Source organism: Mixophyes fleayi, chromosome 1 (assembly GCF_038048845.1).
Source record: "Mixophyes fleayi isolate aMixFle1 chromosome 1, aMixFle1.hap1, whole genome shotgun sequence".
NCBI classification, from domain to species: domain Eukaryota; kingdom Metazoa; phylum Chordata; class Amphibia; order Anura; family Limnodynastidae; genus Mixophyes; species Mixophyes fleayi.
This window is the reverse complement of record NC_134402.1, coordinates 335,256,722-335,281,302: the sequence shown is the minus strand read 5'-3', so window position 1 is coordinate 335,281,302 and position 24,581 is coordinate 335,256,722. Positions and strand designations below refer to the sequence as shown.

Below are 24,581 nucleotides of genomic sequence, written 5' to 3'. Positions count from 1 at the left end.
GGTAATTACCATTTATCTCACATGTCCATTGTTATGAGATGCCGTTTAGATTTGGTTTGTAATCAGAACAATGTCTGAGTTAACTAGCTGGCAGCTCATGTTAATTAGCTAGATCAACAGGTAATCTGAGAGGTAATTAGGTTAGAACTTCTAGATGATATACAATGCGCCTTCACAGTAATGTATTGGCTGAAATAGCATTGGGAAATGTATCAATATGTATTAATATATATGTTATTGTATCAAAATGTATCACAGACTCAGATGGCATAACATTGCTGATACAATGTGTCAAAGATTTTGTTTCATGTAAGCGTGCAGTGTCATTCCCTGCTGTAATATTGTAACCCCATGATTAGTGTATCCAGCCAAAATAGCTAATTGAGTCAAGCCATTCTATTGTATAATCAAGGTAACAGGGACAGTATGTCTAGCAGCTAAAGTGTCCAGTGAGAGACCCCTGCTGTAAGAGGGAGGTTTGAGACATTTGACCCTACTTACTGTGTATACAGCGAAGAGCATATGGAGAGCAGAATGCCAAGGGAGCTATTCTAGCTTGGAGGATCCTGGTGTACAAGACATCAATGAAAAGGACTCTGGGCCAGGCATTGTAGTGCCGCTGGAGGGAACCCTACCAGGACAGGGTCTGTTTGAGCCAGTAACTGTTTTGCTAATCGGTAGTGGCAATATTACGGGAGGATAAGACTCTGAAAGAGACAGATGTTATTACTTTGGGGTGCTGACTGCAAGAGGCTGCTGGAGGATACATGCTACCATTTACCCTGTAACTTGTGAACGTCTTGTGGTGTTGTGCTGTCATAATAAAGTCTTATTTTGGATATATCCTGGTCTAACTGAGTGAGTTAAATCCCACAGAGGATAACTGCCATCCCAGCTAAGGGTGGTATGCTCACAATAGTGTACACTAAACTAACCATATTCAGTTATGTAATGCAAAACGGTTTATATACAAATGAGTTCTAACATGGCTAAATTAGTCTTTTCTAACCCTATACATGTCATAGTATAAATTTGATCTAACTCTGAAACTGTATTGTGTATAATTATTTGCTTGTGTTATTATATGTAGAGTACAGTGTATATAAATCCTTGCATAACTGACGTGACTTATTCTTCTCATTTAAGAGCATTCTTTCCCCATTCACTTCACTACGTCAATATGGTTGTGCTGTATGGAAGATGAGCATTTTATGGACAGAAAGAATCTATGCTGCATTTTAAACTATGCTGCCATACTTAGTGTGTCTATATGGCAAAAACAGTCATGCGCAGAAGACATTTCTGCATTCACAGCAGTGTCGGACTGGGACATGAAGGGCCCACCGGGGGAAATGCAGCGGTAGGGGCCCACTACAATGGGGTGTGGCCAACTGTAAGAGGGGTTGTGGTCAGTCATTAAAGGGGATGGGGTCAGGCCATGGAGGACAACGTATAGCACCTTAGTATGGTCCATAAAGAAAAAGAGGACATTTGCAGTGAGGAGCCGCGAAGGAAAAGACAGAAGAGAAGAAAGAAGTCAATAGGAAAGTAAGTGAAGGGGAGCAAATGCAGCATGGAGGGCACTGTGTGAAACAGGGGAGACAGGGAAAGGGGAGGGATGAATTGAATACAATCAATCATCATCAGCTATTTGTGTGCTGTCCATTCTTTGTGGTTAGTGTTCTCTCCCCTCATAGTGTACACAGAAAACAAATGCTATACTACAGTACTAGAGATCAACCGTTCATCATATGAAAACCACAATATAAGGGTATAGACTAAAAATTAATATATCCATGAAGCACTATGGAGACCACAAAATTATTAGCATAAAAATATATGCACATTTAAAATATTACATAAATCTAATTACACTCTAGACACTGGCAAATAAAAACAGGACTCTAAAAAATGATCTACCCACAAAATGTACACTCAATAATAATCCAATGCCACTACAAAGGACAAAAGCAAAACATTAATATTAAAGCATATAGCAGATGCAATCCTATAAGGACCTAACTGTCTGAATGTGTTTTATTCTGATTAAGATATGCTTCTATAGGGAATAGAGTCCCACAATTGATTGAAAACAAATAAACATGGAACATGATATAAACAGTGAATTTGGTTACTAGTTTATTAGGAATCCATTCATTGGTCAGCTGCAATAGGATCCTTTTATAGAGGCACTGAAGACGTATATTGCAATGAAGCCATTCTAATTTATCTCCCTCCCTCCGAGGTCACACAGTGGAGAGCTCTAGAGAAGTTTGCACGATTTATTACTTACTGATTACACGGACTCACACTGCAGTTAGGATGGCAACTTTATGACTACAGGACGCCTGCAACTACAGCAGAAGGAGTAATCTGAGATCTGTGTCACTGTGAAGCATTTCTGCCTCTCTCTGTCTCAGGAGCAGGAAGTGTTCTCACGTGCTGGCTGTAGGCAGGGATTAGTTTGACAGTCTCCGTTTCATATGTAGACTGACCGCAACTCGGTAATTCTCTGCTCTGCCTCACCAACAAAGAGGGCGGGGTTATCAGGCAACAGGGCCTCCCGGGGGATACCCCGGCTCCCCGGCAGGCCAGTCCGACACTGATTCACAGTGTGTTGGAATTTAACAGACATTCCAATGTGAATGAGAAGGTGAGATTGCCATATGGATCAATAATCCCTATGTCTGCTCTATTTTTCACTCAGTTTAAATGATCTTTGCCTGCAGTCTAACACTTTCATGTGAATGAACTCTTAGGATTAATTATCTATAATTAATGATAATGATTGCTGTAACTCTCATTATCCAGATAAGCAAAATGCTACAGTGGTCCAAGTAGTTAGAGGACTTCATTGTACCATTTGAATATTGTCTCAAAGAAGAATTTACTTCTTATTTGTTGCACATTAGGACCCTGGTTACCAGTCAACTCCCCTTACATAGGATCAGTATACAGTATGCATTAGACCCTTCAATATGATCAGTATACATTTAATTTTATTTAATTTTGTACACAGGGATAGTAAAAAAAACCTTTTTAGACTCCACTTCCACTAAATCTAGGAACAACAATTATTTTATGAATGTAATACTACACATGTTATCTATTCATTAGACTGTGGATGTGGAATTAAGTATGTGGGAAAAACATAGAGCCCTTAAGGTTTCGTATTTTTGAGCATTTAAGGAACATTATTCACAAAGTTGATAATCCTAGTATTCTCAGACATTTTTATGAATTTCACAATGCTGATCCAATATCCCTTGAATTTAAAGCAATTGTATATGTTCATTTGGATAAGAGAGGAGTGAATCGAATAGTGCGACTGGCCCAACGGGAAACTTTCTGGATTTTTACTCTTAGTTCCTTTTCACCGGTGTTAAAGGGAGTGAAATAATTCCCTTTATTTGAATTTTTTAATGTTTATCTACTGCGATACCATTCCTTTCTTAATTGTCCGGTTCATAGATTAAATGTTGGTTCATTTGCACCTTTTACCTTTGAGGAAAGATATGAATTTTAATAGGATCACAGTATATTATATTTTATATAATTCTCATTTGAAGCTATTTCTGAGATCAAATGAACTATCTTTGCACAAACTGTAATTTGGTTAAAATATATTAAATAATAATTTAAAATGTAAAAAGTACACATTTATTATATTGAGTACACGTGACATGGTCTGTGAAGACAGCATGGCATGTAACCTGCGTGGATGCACTGACTCAGCAGCAAAGTGCCCTGCTGAACATTCAAAAATGTTTGGATCTATGGAAGTCTGAGGTGCACAAGGGATATGGGCATTAATAAGAACCTTGCCCTAGGACCATTCATGTCTTACATCAGGCTTAGCAGACCTAGTCAGAAGGCTGTTCGTTGGCTAAATGGTATAAATGATGGCAGGGGCAGGATGGGATGGGGGGTAGTACGCCATCTGTCCCCTGGGCCGGTCCCATCACGGGTTAACTTGGGCTGGGTCATCTGCATTTTTTTTCCATTTAAAACAGGTTGCTGAGTCGAGTCCTGCCTCCCGGCTAAAATTTGCCAGCCCTCCCCTGAATGATGAGGCCCCCTCCTGTACACACTGACCATTATCCTTTTCCCAATTCACTAGTTTCTTCCTACCCATCCTCTGTTTTCACCTTACTCATTTCTGCAGCCACTTACCATCTTCCCACTTCTATTTTGCCTCCTTTTCTTCATACCCCACATCTCCTTTCTCCCATCACTTCACATGTCACATACACCTGTGTCTTCCTCCCACGGCTTCTGATGCTCAATCAAAGCAAAGGCCTTGACAAATTGACAATGAAACGTACGCTCATGGATTTTAATTGTCCAAGCACTGCAGCTCCTCTTGTTGAATTAAAAACTGCATTCTGTGACAATTTGACATTCAGAGTAATACTAGTGCGGTCTCTGAAGAGTCACATTGTGCTGCATCTATCATTAGGATGACACCATGTGACATAATGGCAAAGTGGCACTAAGTTGCACCTTACAATTCAGCGGCGGTTTCTGTATTAAATGTCGAGGGAGAGGACTGGGCTCTCATTCTACATGAGGGCCACTAGGTTTGGGGTCCAAGGCAATTAACTTGTATGAAAAGATGTTGGAGGAATTAGTTCATTAAGGCTTTAATTACACAGCTATGAAAAGACTTAAAGGTAAAATAAACATTTTGGAGTCACAAAGATCAGAATGGGAGATATACAATGGGTATATATACAGTACAGTAGAATGGGTACATAATACTATACCACAATTAGAAGTACATATATTGCTGCACTATCCTACTGGACAGGTCCTAACTTGGACAAACACAAGAAACAGTGTAAGCTCTCTTTATGTATATGCAATTGAGGGAGTTACTAACCTGTATTTACAGATAGTTGCAATAACAAGCCAGCTTTTGGGAAGATGTCTATTCAGCAAGCATAACAAACAGCATATAAACCATTTATTTACAAAGAAATCACAAGTGACCAAACTGGAGACAGATCTGATTGTTTGGTACAAGTCCTGCTTACCTTGTTGAAGGTAATCTGCAGCTTAGTGGTAATAGCAATACTCAGCTGCCTCGGAAATACTGGCCTGGAGCGATAAGGGTTAAATTACCGCTTTACCAGGTCAGTCTCGGGATAACATGCGTATGTGTGACATTGCTAGCTGATTTGTGCAGATTTAGGTTTTCAGTTCCACTAATAAACAAAAAGGAAATAAATCAAATATATACATAATTAACCCCTGCCAGGGGGCGGTAAAATATCCTTCACCTCTTCCATTGCCCTGCACAGTTTGGATCAATTGTTCCTTTCCACTCTCTCCTTACCAACCCCAACTAATACACATTCATCCACATCTCTCCATCATACACCTACTAAGTTTACATTCTCTCCTATTTACTATGACCACACTTTTCTTCAAACTCCTGGTCTTTCTCCATCGTCCTATTTCTTCCTTCCCTATTATGATTTCCCCTTCACTGCTTCCCTCCTTACTGGTCTGCACACATGAACTGTTTTGTCTCCACACTCACCAGCCTACATAAATAGAAATAAACATCCTATACTTACAATCCTGCCAACCTTATCCACATATCTCCACTACCTTCTCTTCCCTTCTCCTGTGCTCTCTGGAACACCATATCTATTTGTAACAAACTTGCATCCATTCATGATCTATTCATTTCTAAATCTCGCAACCTCCAGGCCATTACAGAAACTTGTCTCGCCACCTCTAACACTAAATCCCCTGCAACTCTATCCTATGGGGGACTCTCCCTCATTGATTCCCCTAGACCCGTAAACAGACAAGGTGGTAGAATAGGCATTCTACTTTCTCCAAGTTGCACCTTCCAAGTCATACCCTCTGAACCCTCACTCTCATTCTCTTCCTTTGAAGTTCACATTATCGGGCTATTTTATCCTCTTGGCCTTCATGTTGCTGTCATTAATCCCCCCCAGATCCAGTTTCCCATTTTCTCGACAACTTTGCAGACTGTCTCACTTATTTCCTATCCTTTGACCTGCCTACTGTTATACTAGGTGATTTCAACATTTCCACTGATAATCCCACAGTCTCTTCTACCACTAAACTTTTTTCACTTACCATTGGTCTCTCCCAGTGGACCTCATCTCCCACCCACTGTGTTGGACACTCCCCTGACCTTGTGTTCTCTCACTACTGCTCCATCTCTAGTTTCACCAATTAGCGGCTGATTGGGACATCGAGCAAATTAGTCAACCTTTCCTTCAGCCTCACCTTACCTCAGGCCAGGGCCGGATTAAGGGAATGGAGGCTCCCGGGCTAAGGATACTGTGAGGCCCCCCCCGTAAGTCCACATCGCTGTGAGCCCCCCCCCCCCCGGCTTACCTCCTATTCCTGATCCGTCCTGTCTGCAGGCATTCTTCCGTCGCTCCCTGTAGTGCTTCCACGGTGCGCAGTAATCTCCTTACTGAGGAAATCTCGTGAGAGTGAGACTATGACTCATAGTCTCACTCTCACGAGATCTCCTCAGTAAGGAGATTACTGCGCACCGTGGAAGCACTACAGTGACAGCAGGCAGCTAACAGCATAACATTTGCTGTTAGCTGCCTGCCTTCCTTGACCAGCTGTCAGTCGGAACCCGATGAATAATGTCGCCGGCCGTGCTACAGCTATAAGGAAAAAATAAAGTAGTTTCAAGGGTCCCCAGATGCCTGAGGCCTCTGGCCTCTAGCCCAGTTAGACATCGGGTTAATACAGCCCTGCCTGAGGTCGTCCCCCCTGCACCCAAATCCACACATACACAATGACACCTAAGTACGCTTAACCCAATCCACTACTCATCTTCACTAAAACGGCTATTGTCTCCTATGTCTGCATTGTCCCATACTAATCAAGCAACCTATTTCTACAACAAAACACTCACTTCAGCCCTAGACAATGCAGCTCCAGCTACCACATACAGTCTCTGACGATCCAAACCACAGCCATGGCACACCAAAGAGACCTGCCAAAGCACATACCTGCAAAAGTGCTCCCATACTGCAGAGCAGCACTGGAGGAAATTTCATTCCTATCCTGATTACCTTCATTATAAATTCATCCTTTAATCTTACAGCACTGCCCTTTCAATTGCCAAACAAACATTCTTCAAATCTCTAATATCCACCCAGTCTTTTAACCTACATTGCCTCTTTGCCACCTTCAATTCACTTATCTGCCCACCTGCACCTCGTCTCCCTTCCTCCCTCACAGCCCATGGTTTTGCCACCTACTTCAAAGAAAAAAATCACAACATTCGACAAGATATTTCCTCATGCCAAATTGCACCCACTCTACCTACCTTCTCCTACACTCTCCAATCCACCCTTATTCATTCTCTCCATGAATTAAGGGTGTAACTGAAGACAAAGTCTCTACACTCATCTCATAATCTCATCCTACAACCTGTCCACTCAATCCTGTTCCCTCCCAACTTCTCCGCTTCCTCTCCCCACTGCATGCCCACTTCTAGTTCATCTCTTCAACCTGTCTCTCTCAACTGGCACATTTCCATCCTTCTTTAAACATGCGCTCATCTCACCAATTTTATAGAAACCATATATCTCTTCCCCTGACCTCTCCCCTTCGGTACTATCTCGTGTAACCAACTGTCTTTCAGCTATCTCTACATGGATGTCCCAATGCTATAAAGCTCAACACATCCAAAACAGAGTTTATTTTCTTCCCTCCTTCCAGAATCACCACCTCCCCTTAAATCTCCCTCACTGTTAGTAACACCACAATTTCCTCAGTCTCCCAAGCCCGCTGTCTTGGTGTCAAACTTGACTCTGCCATCTGCTTTATTCCTCACATCCAGATTCTCTCCCAGTCCTGTCAATTCCACCTTAAAAACATTGCCAGAATACACCTTTTCTTACTCAACATGCTACCAAAACTCTTATCCATTATCTCATCATCTCCCGTCTTGACTACTGCAACCTCCTGCTATCTGACATTCCCGACACCCATATATCCACACTTCAATTCATCCTAAATGCTGTTGCAAGACTGATCTTCCTCTCTCACCGCTCTACATCTGCTGCACCACTTTGCAAATCCCTACAGTGGCTTCCTGTGTTCTCAGAATACAATTCAAATTACTCACCCATATCTAGAAAGCCTTCAACAACACCACCCCTTCATACATCTCAAATCGCATATCAAAATATGCTCTCTCCTGCCCCCTTAGAGCTACCTCTGACGTTGGCCTTGTCTCTCCCAGTACTGTCTCATCTCCGGTAACCACCTCTCACTTGCGCCTGCAAGATGTCTCCCATGCTGCTCCCCACATAGCACCCTTGTGACCACCACACAATAGAGGGCAGCCTGAAGACCGCCACACAATACATAGCACCCTTGGGCCCACCGTACAACACATAGAACCCTTGTCACCGCCACTTAATACAGAGGACAACCTTGTCACTGCCACACAATACAGAGGGCAACATTGTCACTGCCACACAATACAGAGGGCAACCATGAGACTGCCACCCAATACAGAGAAAAAAATATGTTTTCTATTGATGCAAACAAACTGCAGCTAATGTGTGAGAATGTGATTGCAGCTGTTGGTAATTTTCATAGCTTCTAACACCTCAAATAGCTAAATGGGAATGCATAAGATTTGTTATATATGGCTTTTCTTTCTTCAAGTGTTCATACATCTGAGCAGACTTCAAAATACAAATAGTCAAACACAGTTACCTGTCAGTGACACTAGGGTATAATCTCCATTGAAAAAGTTGGTAATTTTGTTGTAAGAAAGAGAACTGATCCCTATGCTAATACACACGGGCCATTCACACATGTATATTATATTGTCTCATATTGCTTGTTGGACCTGTTGCCACATATCCCCTGATGTTATATATTCCCTAATGGGCCTGCTGTCACATATCCCGTTGTCACATATTCCCTGTTGTCACATATCCCATGTTAAAAAAAATTGTTCCTACCTGTTGTGCTGAGCGCCGGTGACCTCAGTGTGGGACTGAGTGGAAGTTTGTACAGCACAAGTCCACGAGTCCTCTGTTGGTGCAGCCCCCAACCCATGATTGGCTGCCTGTTGCTCTCCAACGACAGGACCATCCGCCAGGAAACCTTAGAAAGCCACCAGTGGGCGGTCCACATAACCACCCGCATTGATCATCGCCCCAAACCCCCTTCCCCCCCCCCCCCCCCCCTATGCCAGGTGCTCTCACTAAAAAAAAAAAATCCTCCTGGCTGGCCTGGGCTTCTGCAGCCCCATCAGGCCCATTTTTAATCGGCCCTAAGGTCTGTTCTAATACTAGAGAAAGCTGGTTCATCTTGTGAAATATTCCTGTGACCATCTCTTCCCAAGTATAACTTTTGTTTTTTTTATGTGTTAAATATATTGCTTTTCATGTGCCGAAGTTTGAGCATAATTTTTATTACAAGCCTATATTGATCAAATAAACCAGTTGAAAGTAGAGGAAAAGTATTGGGTAATGGCATCTTAGTGACTCAAGTCTTTTGTGAGACTTAAATATATGTACTACAAAATTGGGAACAACTGCAAATGTGCATATGCACAGCTCTTTTTAATATCTTGTCTGTAAAAGAAAATATCTTTATTAACTATTCCAGTGGCTAAACAGGTGATCACCCTAAGCACAAATTAACTGTTAAGTATCTTGGTGCACAAATCATGCCTAGGGACTTAAAACGCAATTCACAAGGCATCTGTTACACCAGAAATTACTTTTTTATTTTTAGCCTATCCAAGTGAATTTTAGGCTGTTTGTTATCCATAGGCTACAGTACCCAAAAATCATTCAACTTTATAGCAATGGAGTATAGATAGGTGAAACCCTAAAAAGCTTACAGCTTAGTTCAGTGGTTCCCAAACTTTTGCAGTTCGCGGCACCCTTAGAGACTCCAAATTTTTTCAAGGCACCCCTCCAAAATAATTATTGAGCAGTCCTGTTTTAGAAGTAGTTGGGTCAAAAAATTGTAATAAGTATTTAGGTCAGGAGAGAAATACTTATTTAGTTGTATGCAAAAATGCCCCCTCTGCATCCAGACACTCTGCCCTCAGGCACTCTGCATCCAGACACACTGCCCCCTCTGCATCCAGACACACTGCCCTCTCTCACACTGCCCCCTCTGCCACGCTGTCGCCCCTCCTCTGCTCTGTCACGCTGTCCCCCCTCCTCTGCCCTCTCTCACAATGTCCCCTCCTCTGCCCTCTCACACGCTGTCCCCTCCTCTGCCCTCTCATGCTGTGTCCCCCTCCACTGCCCCTCTCACGCTGTGTCCCCCTCCTCTGCCCCACTGTGCCCCTCCTCTGCTCTCTGTCCCCCTTCTCTGCCCTGCCGTCCCCATCCTCTGCTCTCTGTCCCCATCCTCTGCCCCTCTGTCCCCCTCCTCTGCCCCTTTGTCCCCCTCCTCTGCCCTGCTGTCACCATCCTCTGCTCTCTGTCCCCTTTCTCTGCCCCGCTGTCACCATCCTCTGCCCCGCTGTCACCATCCTCTGTCCCCCTCCTCTGTCCCGCTGTCACCACCCTCTGTGCCACTCCTCTGTCCCGCTGTCACCAACCTCTGTCCCGCTGTCACCATCCTCTGCTCTCCTCCTCTGTCCCGCTGTCACCATCCTGTCACCAACCTCTGTCCCGCTGTCACCATCCTCTGCTCTCCTCCTCTGTCCCGCTGTCACCATCCTGTCACCAACCTCTGTCCCGCTGTCACCCTCCTCTGCTCTCCTCCTCTGTCCCGCTGTCACCAACCTCTGTGCCGCTGTCACCATCCTCTGCTCTCCTCCTCTGTCCCGCTGTCACCATCCTGTCACTAACCTCTGTCCCGCTGTCACCATCCTCTGCTCTCCTCCTCTGTCCCGCTGTCACCATCCTGTCAGCAATCTCTGTCCCGCTGTCACCATCCTCTGCTCTCCTCCTCTGTCCCACTGTCACCATCCTCTGTCCCACTGTCACCATCCTCTGCTCTCCTCCTCTGTCCCGCTGTCACCATCCTGTCACCAACCTCTGTCGCCATCCTCTGCTCTCCTCCTCTGTCCCGCTGTCACCATCCTGTCACCAACCTCTGTCCCGCTGTCACCATCCTCTGCTCTCCTCCTCTGTCCCGCTGTCACATCCTGTCACCAACCTCTGTCCCGCTGTCACCATCCTCTGCTCTCCTCCTCTGTCCCGCTGTCACCATCCTGTCACCAACCTCTGTCCCGCTGTCACCATCCTCTGCCCCGCTGTCACCATCCTCTGTCCCCCTCCTCTGTCCCGCTGTCACCACCCTCTGTGCCACTCCTCTGTCCCGCTGTCACCAACCTCTGTCCCGCTGTCACCATCCTCTGCTCTCCTCCTCTGTCCCGCTGTCACCATCCTGTCACCAACCTCTGTCCCGCTGTCACCATCCTCTGCTCTCCTCCTCTGTCCCGCTGTCACCATCCTCTGTCCCGCTGTCACCATCCTCTGCTCTCCTCCTCTGTCCCGCTGTCACCATCTTGTCACCAACCTCTGTCCCGCTGTCACCATCCTCTGCCCCGCTGTCACCATCCTCTGTCCCCCTCCTCTGTCCCGCTGTCACCACCCTCTGTGCCACTCCTCTGTCCCGCTGTCACCAACCTCTGTCCCGCTGTCACCATCCTCTGCTCTCCTCCTCTGTCCCGCTGTCACCATCCTGTCACCAACCTCTGTCCCGCTGTCACCATCCTCTGCTCTCCTCCTCTGTCCCGCTGTCACCAACCTCTGTCCCGCTGTCACCATCCTCTGCTCTCCTCCTCTGTCCCGCTGTCACCATCCTGTCACCAACCTCTGTGCCGCTGTCACCATCCTCTGCTCTCCTCCTCTGTCCCGCTGTCACCATCCTGTCACTAACCTCTGTCCCGCTGTCACCATCCTCTGCTCTCCTCCTCTGTCCCGCTGTCACCATCCTGTCAGCAATCTCTGTCCCGCTGTCACCATCCTCTGCTCTCCTCCTCTGTCCCACTGTCACCATCCTCTGTCCCACTGTCACCATCCTCTGCTCTCCTCCTCTGTCCCGCTGTCACCATCCTGTCACCAACCTCTGTCGCCATCCTCTGCTCTCCTCCTCTGTCCCGCTGTCACCATCCTGTCACCAACCTCTGTCCCGCTGTCACCATCCTCTGCTCTCCTCCTCTGTCCCGCTGTCACATCCTGTCACCAACCTCTGTCCCGCTGTCACCATCCTCTGCTCTCCTCCTCTGTCCCGCTGTCACCATCCTCTGTCCCGCTGTCACCATCCTCTGCTCTCCTCCTCTGTCCCGCTGTCACCATCCTGTCACCAACCTCTGTCCCGCTGTCACCATCCTCTGCTCTCCTCCTCTGTCCCGCTGTCACATCCTGTCACCAACCTCTGTCCCGCTGTCACCATCCTCTGCTCTCCTCCTCTGTCCCGCTGTCACCATCCTCTGTCCCGCTGTCACCATCCTCTGCTCTACTCCTCTGTCCCGCTGTCACCATCCTGTCACCAACCTCTGTCCCGCTGTCACCATCCTCTGCTCTCCTCCTCTGTCCCGCTATCAGCATCCTCTGTCCCCCTCCTCTGCCACGATCCCTCTCACTTTGCCCCGCGCCAGCCATAAAAACAAAACAAAACACAGAAACTTACCAATCCATCGGGCGCCGGGACCCAGCAACCTCCTCTCTCCTGCAGCTTGTTACTGACGTCGATATTCAGTGACAGCTGCAGGAGAGAGGAGGCTGCAGGGTCCCGGCGTCCGGCGGATTGGTAAGTTTCTGTGTTTTGGGGTTTTTTTTATGTCTGGCCCGCGGCACCTCAGTGACAGCGCCGCAGCACCCCTGGGAGCCGCGGCGCACAGTTTGGGAACCGCCGGCTTAGTTGATGAACAAGGTAATACAGAGTAAATAATAATAATAATAAAAAAATAACCTAAGACCTAACTTTATAGTGCCCGAGTCATTAAGGAGAGCAAAGCAAAAAACTGTGTACCTTGGCAAAACCATGTTATATTGGAGGGGGAAGTAAGTTTAAAATATGGGGATTTATAGTTGGGGTAGGGCATGTCCTAGATCAACTTTAAATTTCAGTGTAAAAATAAAGCCATTAAGTATTTTTGTGCTATATTAAAAATCAGCCAGTATTTTCCTTATTTGCAAAATAATAAACTACTTTTCATCCCTTGCATTGTAACATGGTTTGTCCAGGATCAGATTTGCTTTGTTCTCCTTAATGACTCAGGACCATAATCTTAGCCAAACTTTAACCCTAGACCAAACATTAATGTGTAAATTCCATAGTAAAGTTTGTGCACATTCTAAAACCATCCCAATCTGGAACAGGAACTCAAATTTTGCATTACCACCATCTGAAAACTATAAGAAACTGTCAAACAGCATAACTTGTGCAAGTAGAATACAACTCTTTTATCTTTGCTCAGCACTCATTTATGTTTTAAAGTAACCCTACTCTCATGAAAATGTTAATGTAAAAAAATAGGAATGTAAACTTAATCGCTGGGCCCCATGCACATGCAATGGAGCTCTGTTTGTGCTTTCAGTTCTGGAACTAAAATCCCAAACAGGACTTCACTAGATGTAATCTGGAAGATCACAGCGGGAATCTCTGGAGGAGATAGACCATCATCACTGCCCCCTTCCACCTCTTATCACAAGCAGCCTAGTGCAGTGGATCCCAAGCTTTCTCAGTTCAAGGCACCCTTAGGGTCTCCATAATTTTTTCAAGGCACCTCTAAGCCAAAATAATTACCAAGTAATCCCCCACTTTGCTTACCACCGGCCCTGGCCGCGGCACCCCTGTGAGATAGCCACGGAACACAGTTTGGGAACCACTGGCCTAGTGGGTTGTTTCAGCTCCAGTTCTACCACTGCTAGAAAGACACTTTATACATAGCACACAAAGTTCAAAGTATTTTCCTTTAATAGTTTTTGGTTTACAGACGTAATCAATGTTATGTTGTACCAGAGAATGCTACAACATAAATATTGTAATATTTGCATATACACCGATCAGTCACAACAATAAAACCAATTAGCCGTAGCGAATGAAACGCATTGGGACACACCCACTAGTGACGTCAAACCGGAACCCACTGTGGAACGCACGCCGCATACCGATACACACTGCTTGGTTCATTACCCATATGTTTATCTCCGCATGGTCACAATCATCTTCACCAAGCTGGGATACTTCACCTAGGATCAACGCCTCCCAAGTAAGACTTATGTGATTAGGATTTCATCTGGGCATTATAGCATATCGAGTCCGAGGACTCGTAGTTACCCGCTCATCAATCAACTCAGGGTCACACTCCCTCGGGACTTATTACTATTGATATTGGACCTTTTTATTGGACATTTGGTGGACATTAGTTTGGACTCTTATTAATTGCATTATTGTTGTGCGATATTCACAGTTTAGTATCGTTTCATCTATGTACCTTGTATTTTAACACTTTGCTTTTATATGATACTCACGCTGTGGCCGGCACACATGTTATGTCATTCTTAATAAATGCATGTTTTTATCTGTCGAACATTGTATCCATATGGTGACTATTAGTTTTTAGCATTATCATTTCCATGTTGGTCGCAATTTACATACATTTAGGATTCACTTTATTCATTTAATTTATTTATCTAGTTTACCAGATTATTGACCATTGTTCCCTCAAAGGAGCAATCGAGCGCTCACTTTGTACTATTTCTATTGAAAAGGGAAGGGATTCCTCTTTAGCTGAGCAGCTTTTGCTACCTATAGAGTAGAGCGCGATCTCCATATCCAAATACAATAAAACCACCTGCCTAATATTGTGTAGGTTCCCCTTGTGCCACAAAAAACAGCACTGCCCATCGAAGCATGGACTCCACAAGATCTCTGAAGGTGTCCTGTGGTATCTGGCACCAAGATAATAGCAGCAGATTCTTTAAGTCCTGCAAATTGAAAGGTGGGGCCTCCATGGCTCGGACCATGATCAGATACTTGATCGGATTGAGATCTTGGAATTTTGGAGGCCAACACCTTGAACTCTTTGCTATGTTCCTCAAACTATTCCTAAACAATTTTTGCAGTGTGGCAAGGTGCATTTTCCTGCTGAAAGAGGCAACTGCCATCAGGGTATACGTTGCCACTAAGGAGTTGTCTGCAACAATGTTTAGGTAGGTGTTACATGTCAAAGTAACAAGTAACATCCACATGAATGCCAGGATCCAAAGTTTCCCGACAGAACATTGCTCACAGAATCACACTGCCTCCGCCGGCTTGCCTTCTTCCCAAAGAGCATCCTGGTGCCATCACTTCCCCAGGTAAATGCCGCATATGCACCCGGCCGTCCACATGATGTAAAAGAAAATGTGATTCATCAGACTTCTTCCATTGCTTCATGGTCCAGTTCTGGCGCTCATGTGCGCATTGTAGGTGCTTTCAGCGGTGGATAGTGGTCAGCATGGGCACTCTGACAAATCACGGCTATATAGCCCCATACGCAGCAAGTTGTGATGCACTGTGTGTGCTGACACCTTTCTATCATAGCCTGCAGCAAGATTTTCAGCAATTTGTGCTACAGTAGCTGTTCTGTGGGATTGGACCAGATGGGCCTAGCCTATGCTCTCCATGAGCGCCAGTTGTCTTTCCTTTGACCCCTTCTGGTAGGTACTAACCACTGCATATCGGGAACACCCTACTAGACCTGCCGTTTTGGAGATGCTCTGACCCAGTCATCACAATTTGGCTCTTGTGAAAGCCGCTCAGATCCTGATGCTTGCCTATTTTCCCTGCTTCGAACATATCAACTTCAACAACTGACTGTTCACTTGCTGCTTTATATATCCCATTGATTGACAGGTGCCATTGTAACGAAATAATCAATGTTATTCACGTCACTTGTCAGTGGCTTTAATGTTGTGGCTGATCAGTGTCCTATGCATGTATTAAGAGCCTGGGATATGATCTGTACCAAATCTTTTAAACTACCATTGAAGAAAGTAGTTAGGAACCATTCTGAGAGGAAGTGGGTAGGTGCATCTACAAAAGAGAAAGTTACTCCAGCATTTGTTCTCAGAACTTCCAGAATTAATTATTGGTGCTAGACAATGTCAGCTTCAATGCATCCCATAGCTGGTGGTGGATTTCTATTCTAAATAGCTTGTTTCAAATATAAGACATAAAACACTTAGAGCTAAATTTAAAGGGAAAACTCAAGGCAGAAAATCATCTTTACGAGTTATCATCAAGTACACAGGTCACTTTGAAGCATACTGTGCTAAAGCATACACTTAATTATAATATTTTATATTCAAACAGTACTGACAGGTAACAAGGTGTACATATATGTATGTAGCGAGACATGATATTGAAGTAGATTACAGCACTGTAACAAGGACACTGAAAAATACACACTTACATCTGCAGAGTATAAACAATATGTAGTTAAATCCACAGACGCATGAATGTCCTGATCTGCTGGCAGATGGAAATCACTTGGCCAACTCAGGCTCAAATCCTATTAGACCTTATTTCAGATTGAGAGTAGCTTTATTTCTAGGTCTATATATAGACTGTCTCCAGACACAGATATAGAAGACATATTCTCTCATGCAGAAATTAGTTATCTACATTAGCAGATACACTTAATGAAGTTGTTTAATCCCCTAGCAGATTTTAAACAGCGGTTTCTTTTCTACAATTATAATACACAAGTGATGTTAATATATGTATAAATGCCTGTAAGTAATAAACAGTTCCAAAGTCATTGTTTATAATCAGTAAGTCCTGATGTCATCACTTCAGTTTTCATTAGGAAACCTTGTATATTACAAGGAATAATATACCTCCTACAGTAAATTATTTTGGATATTAGAAGTGACCTTGGATTTCTGTGACTTGTATAAAAGCATTTGGCCTCATAATTTTATATGGTCACTATACTCCTCGGTTATTTCTTATATCCATATAATATACAATAAGGGTACACTGAAGCATATTATTAAATAAGCCACACTGACAAACTTTATTTAGATTTTAACACTTACAAAATGGCTCAGAGGATTAGGCAACACAGAAAACTTAATTAATATGTATTATATGTTATATTTAGGTGCAGGCACTAATCATCATGTTCCTCCCTGGCTCCCTGTTGGCCACTTCTTATCCAGGGATCAGTGGCGGAAATACCAATGGTGGAGCAGGTGCGGTGCACCGGGGACCTTGGAGATATTGGGGCTCGCTGCACGAGGAACTAGTGAGCTGGGGGCCCCGGTTCCCTCCTCCCCGCTTCCCTGCATCAGGGCCCAAAGTGTCCTAGTTTTGCCTCTGCCAGGGACACTTTTAAATGGCCAGGTGGGCACTATGATACAGAGCTCACCTGACCACCTTTAGCTGCATAGTTTTCATTAGGAGGCTTGCTCCTAGTGTGATCACATGATCACCTCGGAGCATTCTGATAGGCAATCTGCCTCTACTTAAGAGAGACTCTTTCATTCATTACCTGTTATAGTGCGACAAAGTACTGGTGAATGTTATCTGATCTAAGGGAGATGAGGCTGATATAAGTGAAATAAACATGTAGCCTTGTTTAGTTGTTCACGTGTCTACTGTATCACAGATTGATCCTGATCATTGTAAGTTTTTCCCAGATTTGTAATAACAAACATTTCCAAGTTGTCCTGCTGACAGAGTCCAATTATCTATGAATACAGATTCTGCAATTTCAACTCAATGTTAACCAATATTTTCCCCCCAACTTGAGAGATGCAAAACAGGAATTTTACAGTCAAAGGGCACCTTAGCTTGCATCTCCACATGAATGCATATAGCTTCTCACTAGAGGATCCATAGTTATTTTTGTAATTACAATACCAGGGTATGTCTCTGATGTATAGGCATACTGTTCTTGTATTTACATATTTTAGATTTGGACTGTCACTAGTATAATATTAATGCTGCAATAATAAGTCACTTAGGAATAAATGTGTTCTTAACATTCTATTGCATGAAAATTATCATTACATAACAATGTACATAATAGATATAGTTTAGGTTATCCCTCATAAACACTCAGAAGGATGTATCTGCTATCTCTTTGCTTGATCTCTGTCACATTGTCAGACTTTTTTGTACGTCATACATCTCCCCCAATGATAATACACATATATCCCTTGCCATTAAGCCACAAGCTATTGTATTGTGAGATAATTATTACACCACAAGTAGATTGACAGGAAAGATACAGAAGGTAGAGGAATTATGGTGAAGGGAAAGCAGATGATAGAACTATACTAAACTGTGAGCTCTACAATTATACTTAATAACACCAACATAGAACCTAGGAAGACATATACCAAGAATATTTTATATAGTCACCCCTCAATATTTATTAGACAAATACAAAGGGAAAATAAACAAAAATATAAGGTGAGAATCCATATAAGATATGGTCAAACAATTTAGTCATTGGTCAAATTAGACTAATGTTATAACGCATTCGGGCCTCAAAACAGCCATTGTATCTGAACTTGTTCTGAGTGGGATGAAAGGAAAGCAATTCAAAATACCAGAAGTTCTAACCTAACTATTTGTGTCCTGCATTTGTGTGATGTATCAAGAAAGTTTGAAAAGAAAATAGCCTGGGCTATGACATCACCATCTTTTCCCCATTCAATACAATCACTATAATTAAGCTCAGCAGAAGCCACAACAACTGTTGTAGCTACATGTGACCATTTTGTTGACTAATTTGGCTAATGTAGACAAACTGGTACAAATTTTTGTGTGTGGGTGGCTCTACCTATCAATAAAGGTGCTTGAGAATGGCTTAAACACGTAAACAAAATGTAATCGTTCTCAGAAATTAAGTTCACCAGTGACCACTAATGTACTGACCGAACTAAGGGATTCAGCCATTAGGCTTGATCGACAAACTGCCAGATTCCAGAAGGTTAGGGCAAGGATCTTAAAGAGTTGTTTTAGTTTTTTACTTGGTTGAAAAAAAGTATTCTAGACCATGAGAAACAGTTGTAGTGCTGAAGAGAAGCAGATAAGCAACAACTAACAGTGTTTTCAAATCACCTTATCAATTGGCAGATATGAATAAAAAGGAAAGTTAATTGAGAATGATTTGAGTGGAAATCTACTGTAAAGAAAACAAACTTCAAACAGTGCTCTGAGCTGGTTTAAGTTCAGTACATGCTGGTTAGAGAACTATCACCGTGGGAGATTCAAACAGCAAGAGACGCCAATCGGAGGGCGGAAGTAGATCAGGGTCAGTAACTTACTTACAATTAAGATACATTAAGGCTTTCCTGCTGGGCCGTCACGGCATAATGCATTTGGACTGAAAACGTAGAGTGCGCAGTGGAAGTGCATGACGTCACTACCGTTACATATTTTCATCTCCACAAAGGCTTTTCACTAGGTGCGGGCAAAGATGTGTTTCACTTCAAAAATGAAAAGCACGGATTTAAAAAGAAAATCCCTCTGCCTTCAGCTCCAAAACTATATATAAATATATGCAGCTCCCACTGCCTACAACAGATATGTGAAATACCTTGCATCATTATGTACAGAGTGGCTGCAAACAACTGAATAAAACATCACAGACATTTTTTTTTCTCTTTATTGCACTTTTAGATAAAAGCAGAGAAGTCTTTCTGTATATGAAGCAAATTCCTCCATGGAATCACAATAAATATAATTATACTCCCACAGTGGTACTCTTAGCCCTTATAGCAGAGCAGCAATGATTAGAACGGGTCCCAATTACTTGTAAATTCTGTGTGATACAATTGAGTAAAATGTATTAATCGCCTATATTCAGCGATTCGCCTATATTCGGTGATTGTTATGGCCATAATTAAAGTGGCAATTATATTAAAGGGAAAACTCGTCGAGTTCTGCCTTTAATAAAATTGCCGTTTTAAATATGACCGTTACAATTGGATACCATTTATGCAAGTAAAGTTCTGGTCTTCTAGATAAATCCATTGTATTGCCTATAATGTTTAGCAAAATCATATGAAATGCCCTGCCAAAAAACCTTAACTCTTGCTATATTTGAAAAGATACAGTCAAATAATTTAGTAATTTACAAATTAGCCTAAACTTGTAAACATTTGAGCCCCTAAACAGCCAGCATGTCTGAGCATTTTCTGAGTGGAATGAAACAGATGCAAATCTAAAATATCAGAAGTACTACCTAGGTATTACAATAAATAAAGGGTCTCCAGCTAACTAAGTAGTACGATACTTGTCTACATCCAGCAATTTAGCCTGCTTGATAGACCATTAGATCTGTAAAATCTGACCTTTAAATGTATGGCTTAAATTGTTCCAGGAACTGGTTATTTGGTGTTTAGTTAGATCCATATTTGTTTGGCCACATTAAGGGTGGTGGAAGCATATATTTCCTATAGGTTAAGAGAAGATTGTGTTTTTTTATATTGCCCTTTAGTCAGCTGTTGAAACAGGCTATTGTGACCTCAAGTGGCGAGAGCTAGAAAAATCATTCCGTACTGTACATTAGGCCAAGTTTCGCAGTATGACTTAAGAAAATGGTTCTTCAAATAGCATGATAAGAAAGTTATTGTTCGTTACGGAGAAAGTTACAAAGGCTTGTTTAATAAGGTTTAGTATGTGTGAAATAGCAGATATTAAAGGTAACCAACCATGATTCTTGCATTTACAGTGTGTCATATGAATATCAGTTAAACTCACCCTATTAAGTTGTTCCAAAAGTCTTTGGTTCTGTTCAGACAGTTCCTGGACAGCTGAGGATTTCTCCCGATCTGCCTCTCTTAAGTGCACCTGCTGCTTTTCTAGTTCTTCCTGTAGCTGCTTCACATCACTCTCCAGCTCAGAAACTCTGCCTTCCCATTCCCCTTCACGATTATCAAACCTCCGTTTCAATTCATGTTTCTCTTGCTCCAGATGCTGAAGAACCAAATACATAAAAATCAGATACATTATGCCATATAACTGCTAAGAATCCTTGTTTAATATTTGTTTCCACATATTTGAGAGCAATACAACTTATAAACACCTGTGTCGGAGGTGTATATAGTCTTTATTGGGTAGCTTTTATGTTAAGTGGAAAATATACATTATTTATGTACAGAATTTTTTCTTGAATGATTGGTGCACATATTAAGAATAAATCATATTTTTGAAAGATCAGTCAGTTAAAATTCACTTGTTCTAATTCTGGTGTTCCTGTAGTCGTTAACTAGAAAATTCCTCCATGTTGTTGAAGGAGCCAAGGAAGGTGGAGCTCACAGCTCAGGCACATTCCTTCTAAAATTATTTCCACATCAGCTGCTTTTGGATTACAAACTTGTTAACTAGCTCAATCCTGAATCTACAGAGGAGACCATTTTAAAGTTTCTAGTTTTAGATGGTGGAACTCTAAAGTGATTGTTGTATGACTGGCAAGCCTGAGGCAAGCTTAATGTGAAGGACAAAGTACCAATATGTTGTATAGTCTTCTATTTGAAATGACAAATTTAAGAAGTTGTAAATAAGTGGTCCTCAGCATCATTTTCAAGGCAAACTAATAGGGCATGTTTATTTTTTTTAATCTCCTCACAGAAGCACCAATGTAAAACATTGACCTGTGCTCCTGTGAGGCAAAATATAAATGTTTGATCAACAATTAACAGCTTTAATGAAAGTGTTCTTTCTATTGTTGAGTGCCATATACTCAAATGAGCTACCGTGGTTCAAAATCAACATGGGTGTTATATTTTATTAAGTTTCGGATTAATGAAGAGACCCTTACTCAAGCGTCCGTACACATACTAAAATTATAAAGAATGTTGCCTCATTTGAGCGTATGGCATGAAAAAATAAAATATGGTTTTATATTGAACACTACAGTTTGCTAACTTCTTATTTATTCATGAGACGAACAAACACCATACAGTACGAAAGGGGGTATGCTCAAATACATAGCACCTCTCTGGAATGGCTAAACTCTAAGATGGATGAACCTGTTGAGGAGAAGAATCAGAAAACACTCTAGATTGAATACTGAATTTTTTAAATGCTATTTACCAACTGTATTCTGTCAGGAAAACATTTTGTTCTTTTAATATATTTTCAAGGCAGCCATGCCTTTTATCTAAGGAACAAACTGGTTGGGAACATGAAAATGATAGTTAATATAACAATTATTATAGATATATATTAGTATTCTTAGAAACAATTATTAGAATTGCTGCTGTTTGTGCTTTTTGGCCATTTTAGTTTGTAATACTTAGTTTAAACCCATATTATCCCAATTGTCTGTACATTGTTTCATACTGTGCACCTGTAGCTTTAAAAATACTGTATAACTGAGAAAAAAATTGATTGTGTATGATCACACCATGCCAGGAATATTGCTAATGTGCTGATGTAACAGACTTCACCTTGCGCATATTTGTCTACAAAGTAAATAGATTTTCAGTGTTCATGAAGAAGCTTTATTTTGTTTTAAAATTTTTATTTTATTTTTTTATAATCTGAAATATGTATGGGATCTGAGGCAAGAAGGGTATATAATCCCCAGGGGACAAGGCAGGACTAACATATAGTACACCTTATTAATATATAGCACTACTTTTCAGTAAGTTATTCAGTACAGTATACTATATATTGACTATCTGGACATCTCCTTACTGTATAGGGGTAATGATTCTCACTCAGTCATAGTCAATACAAGAACTCGCTCACACAGACAAGGCCTGCTTTGCTGTGCCTGTCATGTACATACTACACAAACACGCATGCAGCACATGTACACATACACCGGTACAGGCTCTGACCTCCAGACGTTCAGTCAGCTCCCTCTGCATCTCCTCGTAGCGCCGGCTCATGTCCTGGTTTCTCTCCAGCAAAGCCTTCCCCAGCCTGGCCGCCAGCACCAGGTCCCTCTCCTTCTGTCGGATGACCGAGAGTAGAGGGGGGTCCTCCCCGTTCCCTGATCCTTCGGTTTCCCCCGGGTCCCCATCACCTTCTGCGGCCATTAGCACTAGCTCTTCATCCAGCTCCAGCAGCCCATGCCCCAGCTCTGTCTGATCAGGCCGTTCCGGGGAGGGTGCAGAGCGCCGGCTGATAGGGAGCTCCATGGGGCGCTGTCCGGAGCTGCTGGTGCTGAAACTGGGAGTCTCGGTGAGGAACGCGCACCCCAAGCCGGTCACTTCTAGGCAGCCTTATAATAAGTCCGAGGCAGGTTTACACCCCGAGCTTTCCAGGTAGGGATCTGGGTGCCCAGATAACCCACACTACACTAGTGCAATACCTGGACACAGTCTAGCGGGGCTTAAATTCCTCCAGTGCACTCCCGGCATCCATCAAACGGGCACACACCTACTGAGCCCAGCCCAGAAACCGCAGCCAGCAATATGCACCCCAAATGGGGCCCAGACGCTCTCCAGGAACAGGCACTACACAGCCAGTAATCAATACTCTCGCCTAACAGGGCAACGCACACCTCCCTAGCACCGCACCCTCAGCCAGCTGCACTACAGACACCCGTGCAGTCCTGCCGGTCTGTGCCAGCGGTACCAGGTGCAATTCAGCTTAGCCTGCGATCACCCCAGCCCCATCCCCCCGCACCCGGGATCTGCTCCCGTTGCTGCCCCGTGTCCCCAGGGATTGGTGGTTTGAGGTCAGTGTGAGTGTGTCCGGCCCCGAAGGCCTCGGACTGCGCTGCGCTCTCCTTGCCCCTCAGCGCTGCGCTCCCCCGCACCCATCTCTGCAAGAACCTGGCAATGCGTGCGCAGCCCGTGACGTCACCAACACCTGTTCCATGCCAGCTGCTCATTGGGCGCAGATGATTGCGCGATCAGCTGTGTGGAGAGACCCTCAGAGTGCGCACACCTCTAGAGGCCGTGCAGCTCCTGCTGGCTCTCCCAGTGCTGGGCTTCCAAGAAATCTCTTATACTAAGGTGTCAACAAACTGCAAACGCATTTATGTGATCTATTTCTAACTGTTATGAAACAGAATGAGCCACTAATAAATTAACAATTTAATCTTCCCATCATCCAAAAAACAAATACATAATTGCAAAAATATCGAGTCCCAAAAGTGATGGAAATCTATGAAAATATTGCGCTTACATGTTCTATGAAATATTTGTTTGTCCACACCTGGTTCTCACAAAGTGGGTGGTGCATTTGTATTTAAGTTTTAACAATAACAATATGTTTGTCCCATGCCCTTTTTATTTCTTTTACTGTATGAGTCTTCACCACACATGCTGAAAGACTACTCAATGGATCCATCACCCTGTCTGTAAAAAAAAAGTGTTTTCTTATATTACCTTTCAGTCTTCCTTCAACTTCATAGTATACCTCCTTGTTCTAGAGATTCTCTGATTTCTAAAAATACCGCCTTGGAATTATTATATTTGAATGTTTCTATCATATCACATCTGCCCCTTCATGTTCAAGTCTTTTCTGCTACATTTTTTATACAGCCCATGCACACTTTCACTAGCCCTTCTCTAAATTGTTTATATTTCATTGTATTTTTATCCATATGACTTCACTTGAGATGAGGTCTTGCCAGTGACCTGTAAAGTGGGAATATAACCTTGCTT

The 24,581-nt window shown here is 43.1% G+C and overlaps 1 protein-coding gene across 3 annotated transcripts in view; it reads right to left on the bottom strand.

Moving 5' to 3' along the window:
* Positions 1-23,758, bottom strand: part of BICDL1 (BICD family like cargo adaptor 1) — a 77,251-nt gene extending 53,493 nt beyond the window's left edge. For 2 of the 3 annotated variants that reach the window (XM_075214807.1, XM_075214816.1), the window contains exons 1-2: positions 22,803-23,756; positions 20,716-20,931 (exon numbers count right to left, since the gene is read on the bottom strand). In XM_075214807.1, the coding sequence (XP_075070908.1) occupies positions 20,716-20,931; positions 22,803-23,105 (519 nt within the window). In that variant the 5' untranslated portion in view covers positions 23,106-23,756. Of the gene's footprint in view, positions 1-20,715; positions 20,932-22,802 lie in introns of all 3 variants that reach the window. The other variant, XR_012693005.1, reaches the window with a different exon arrangement.
* Positions 23,759-24,581: the final 823 nt, after the last annotated feature.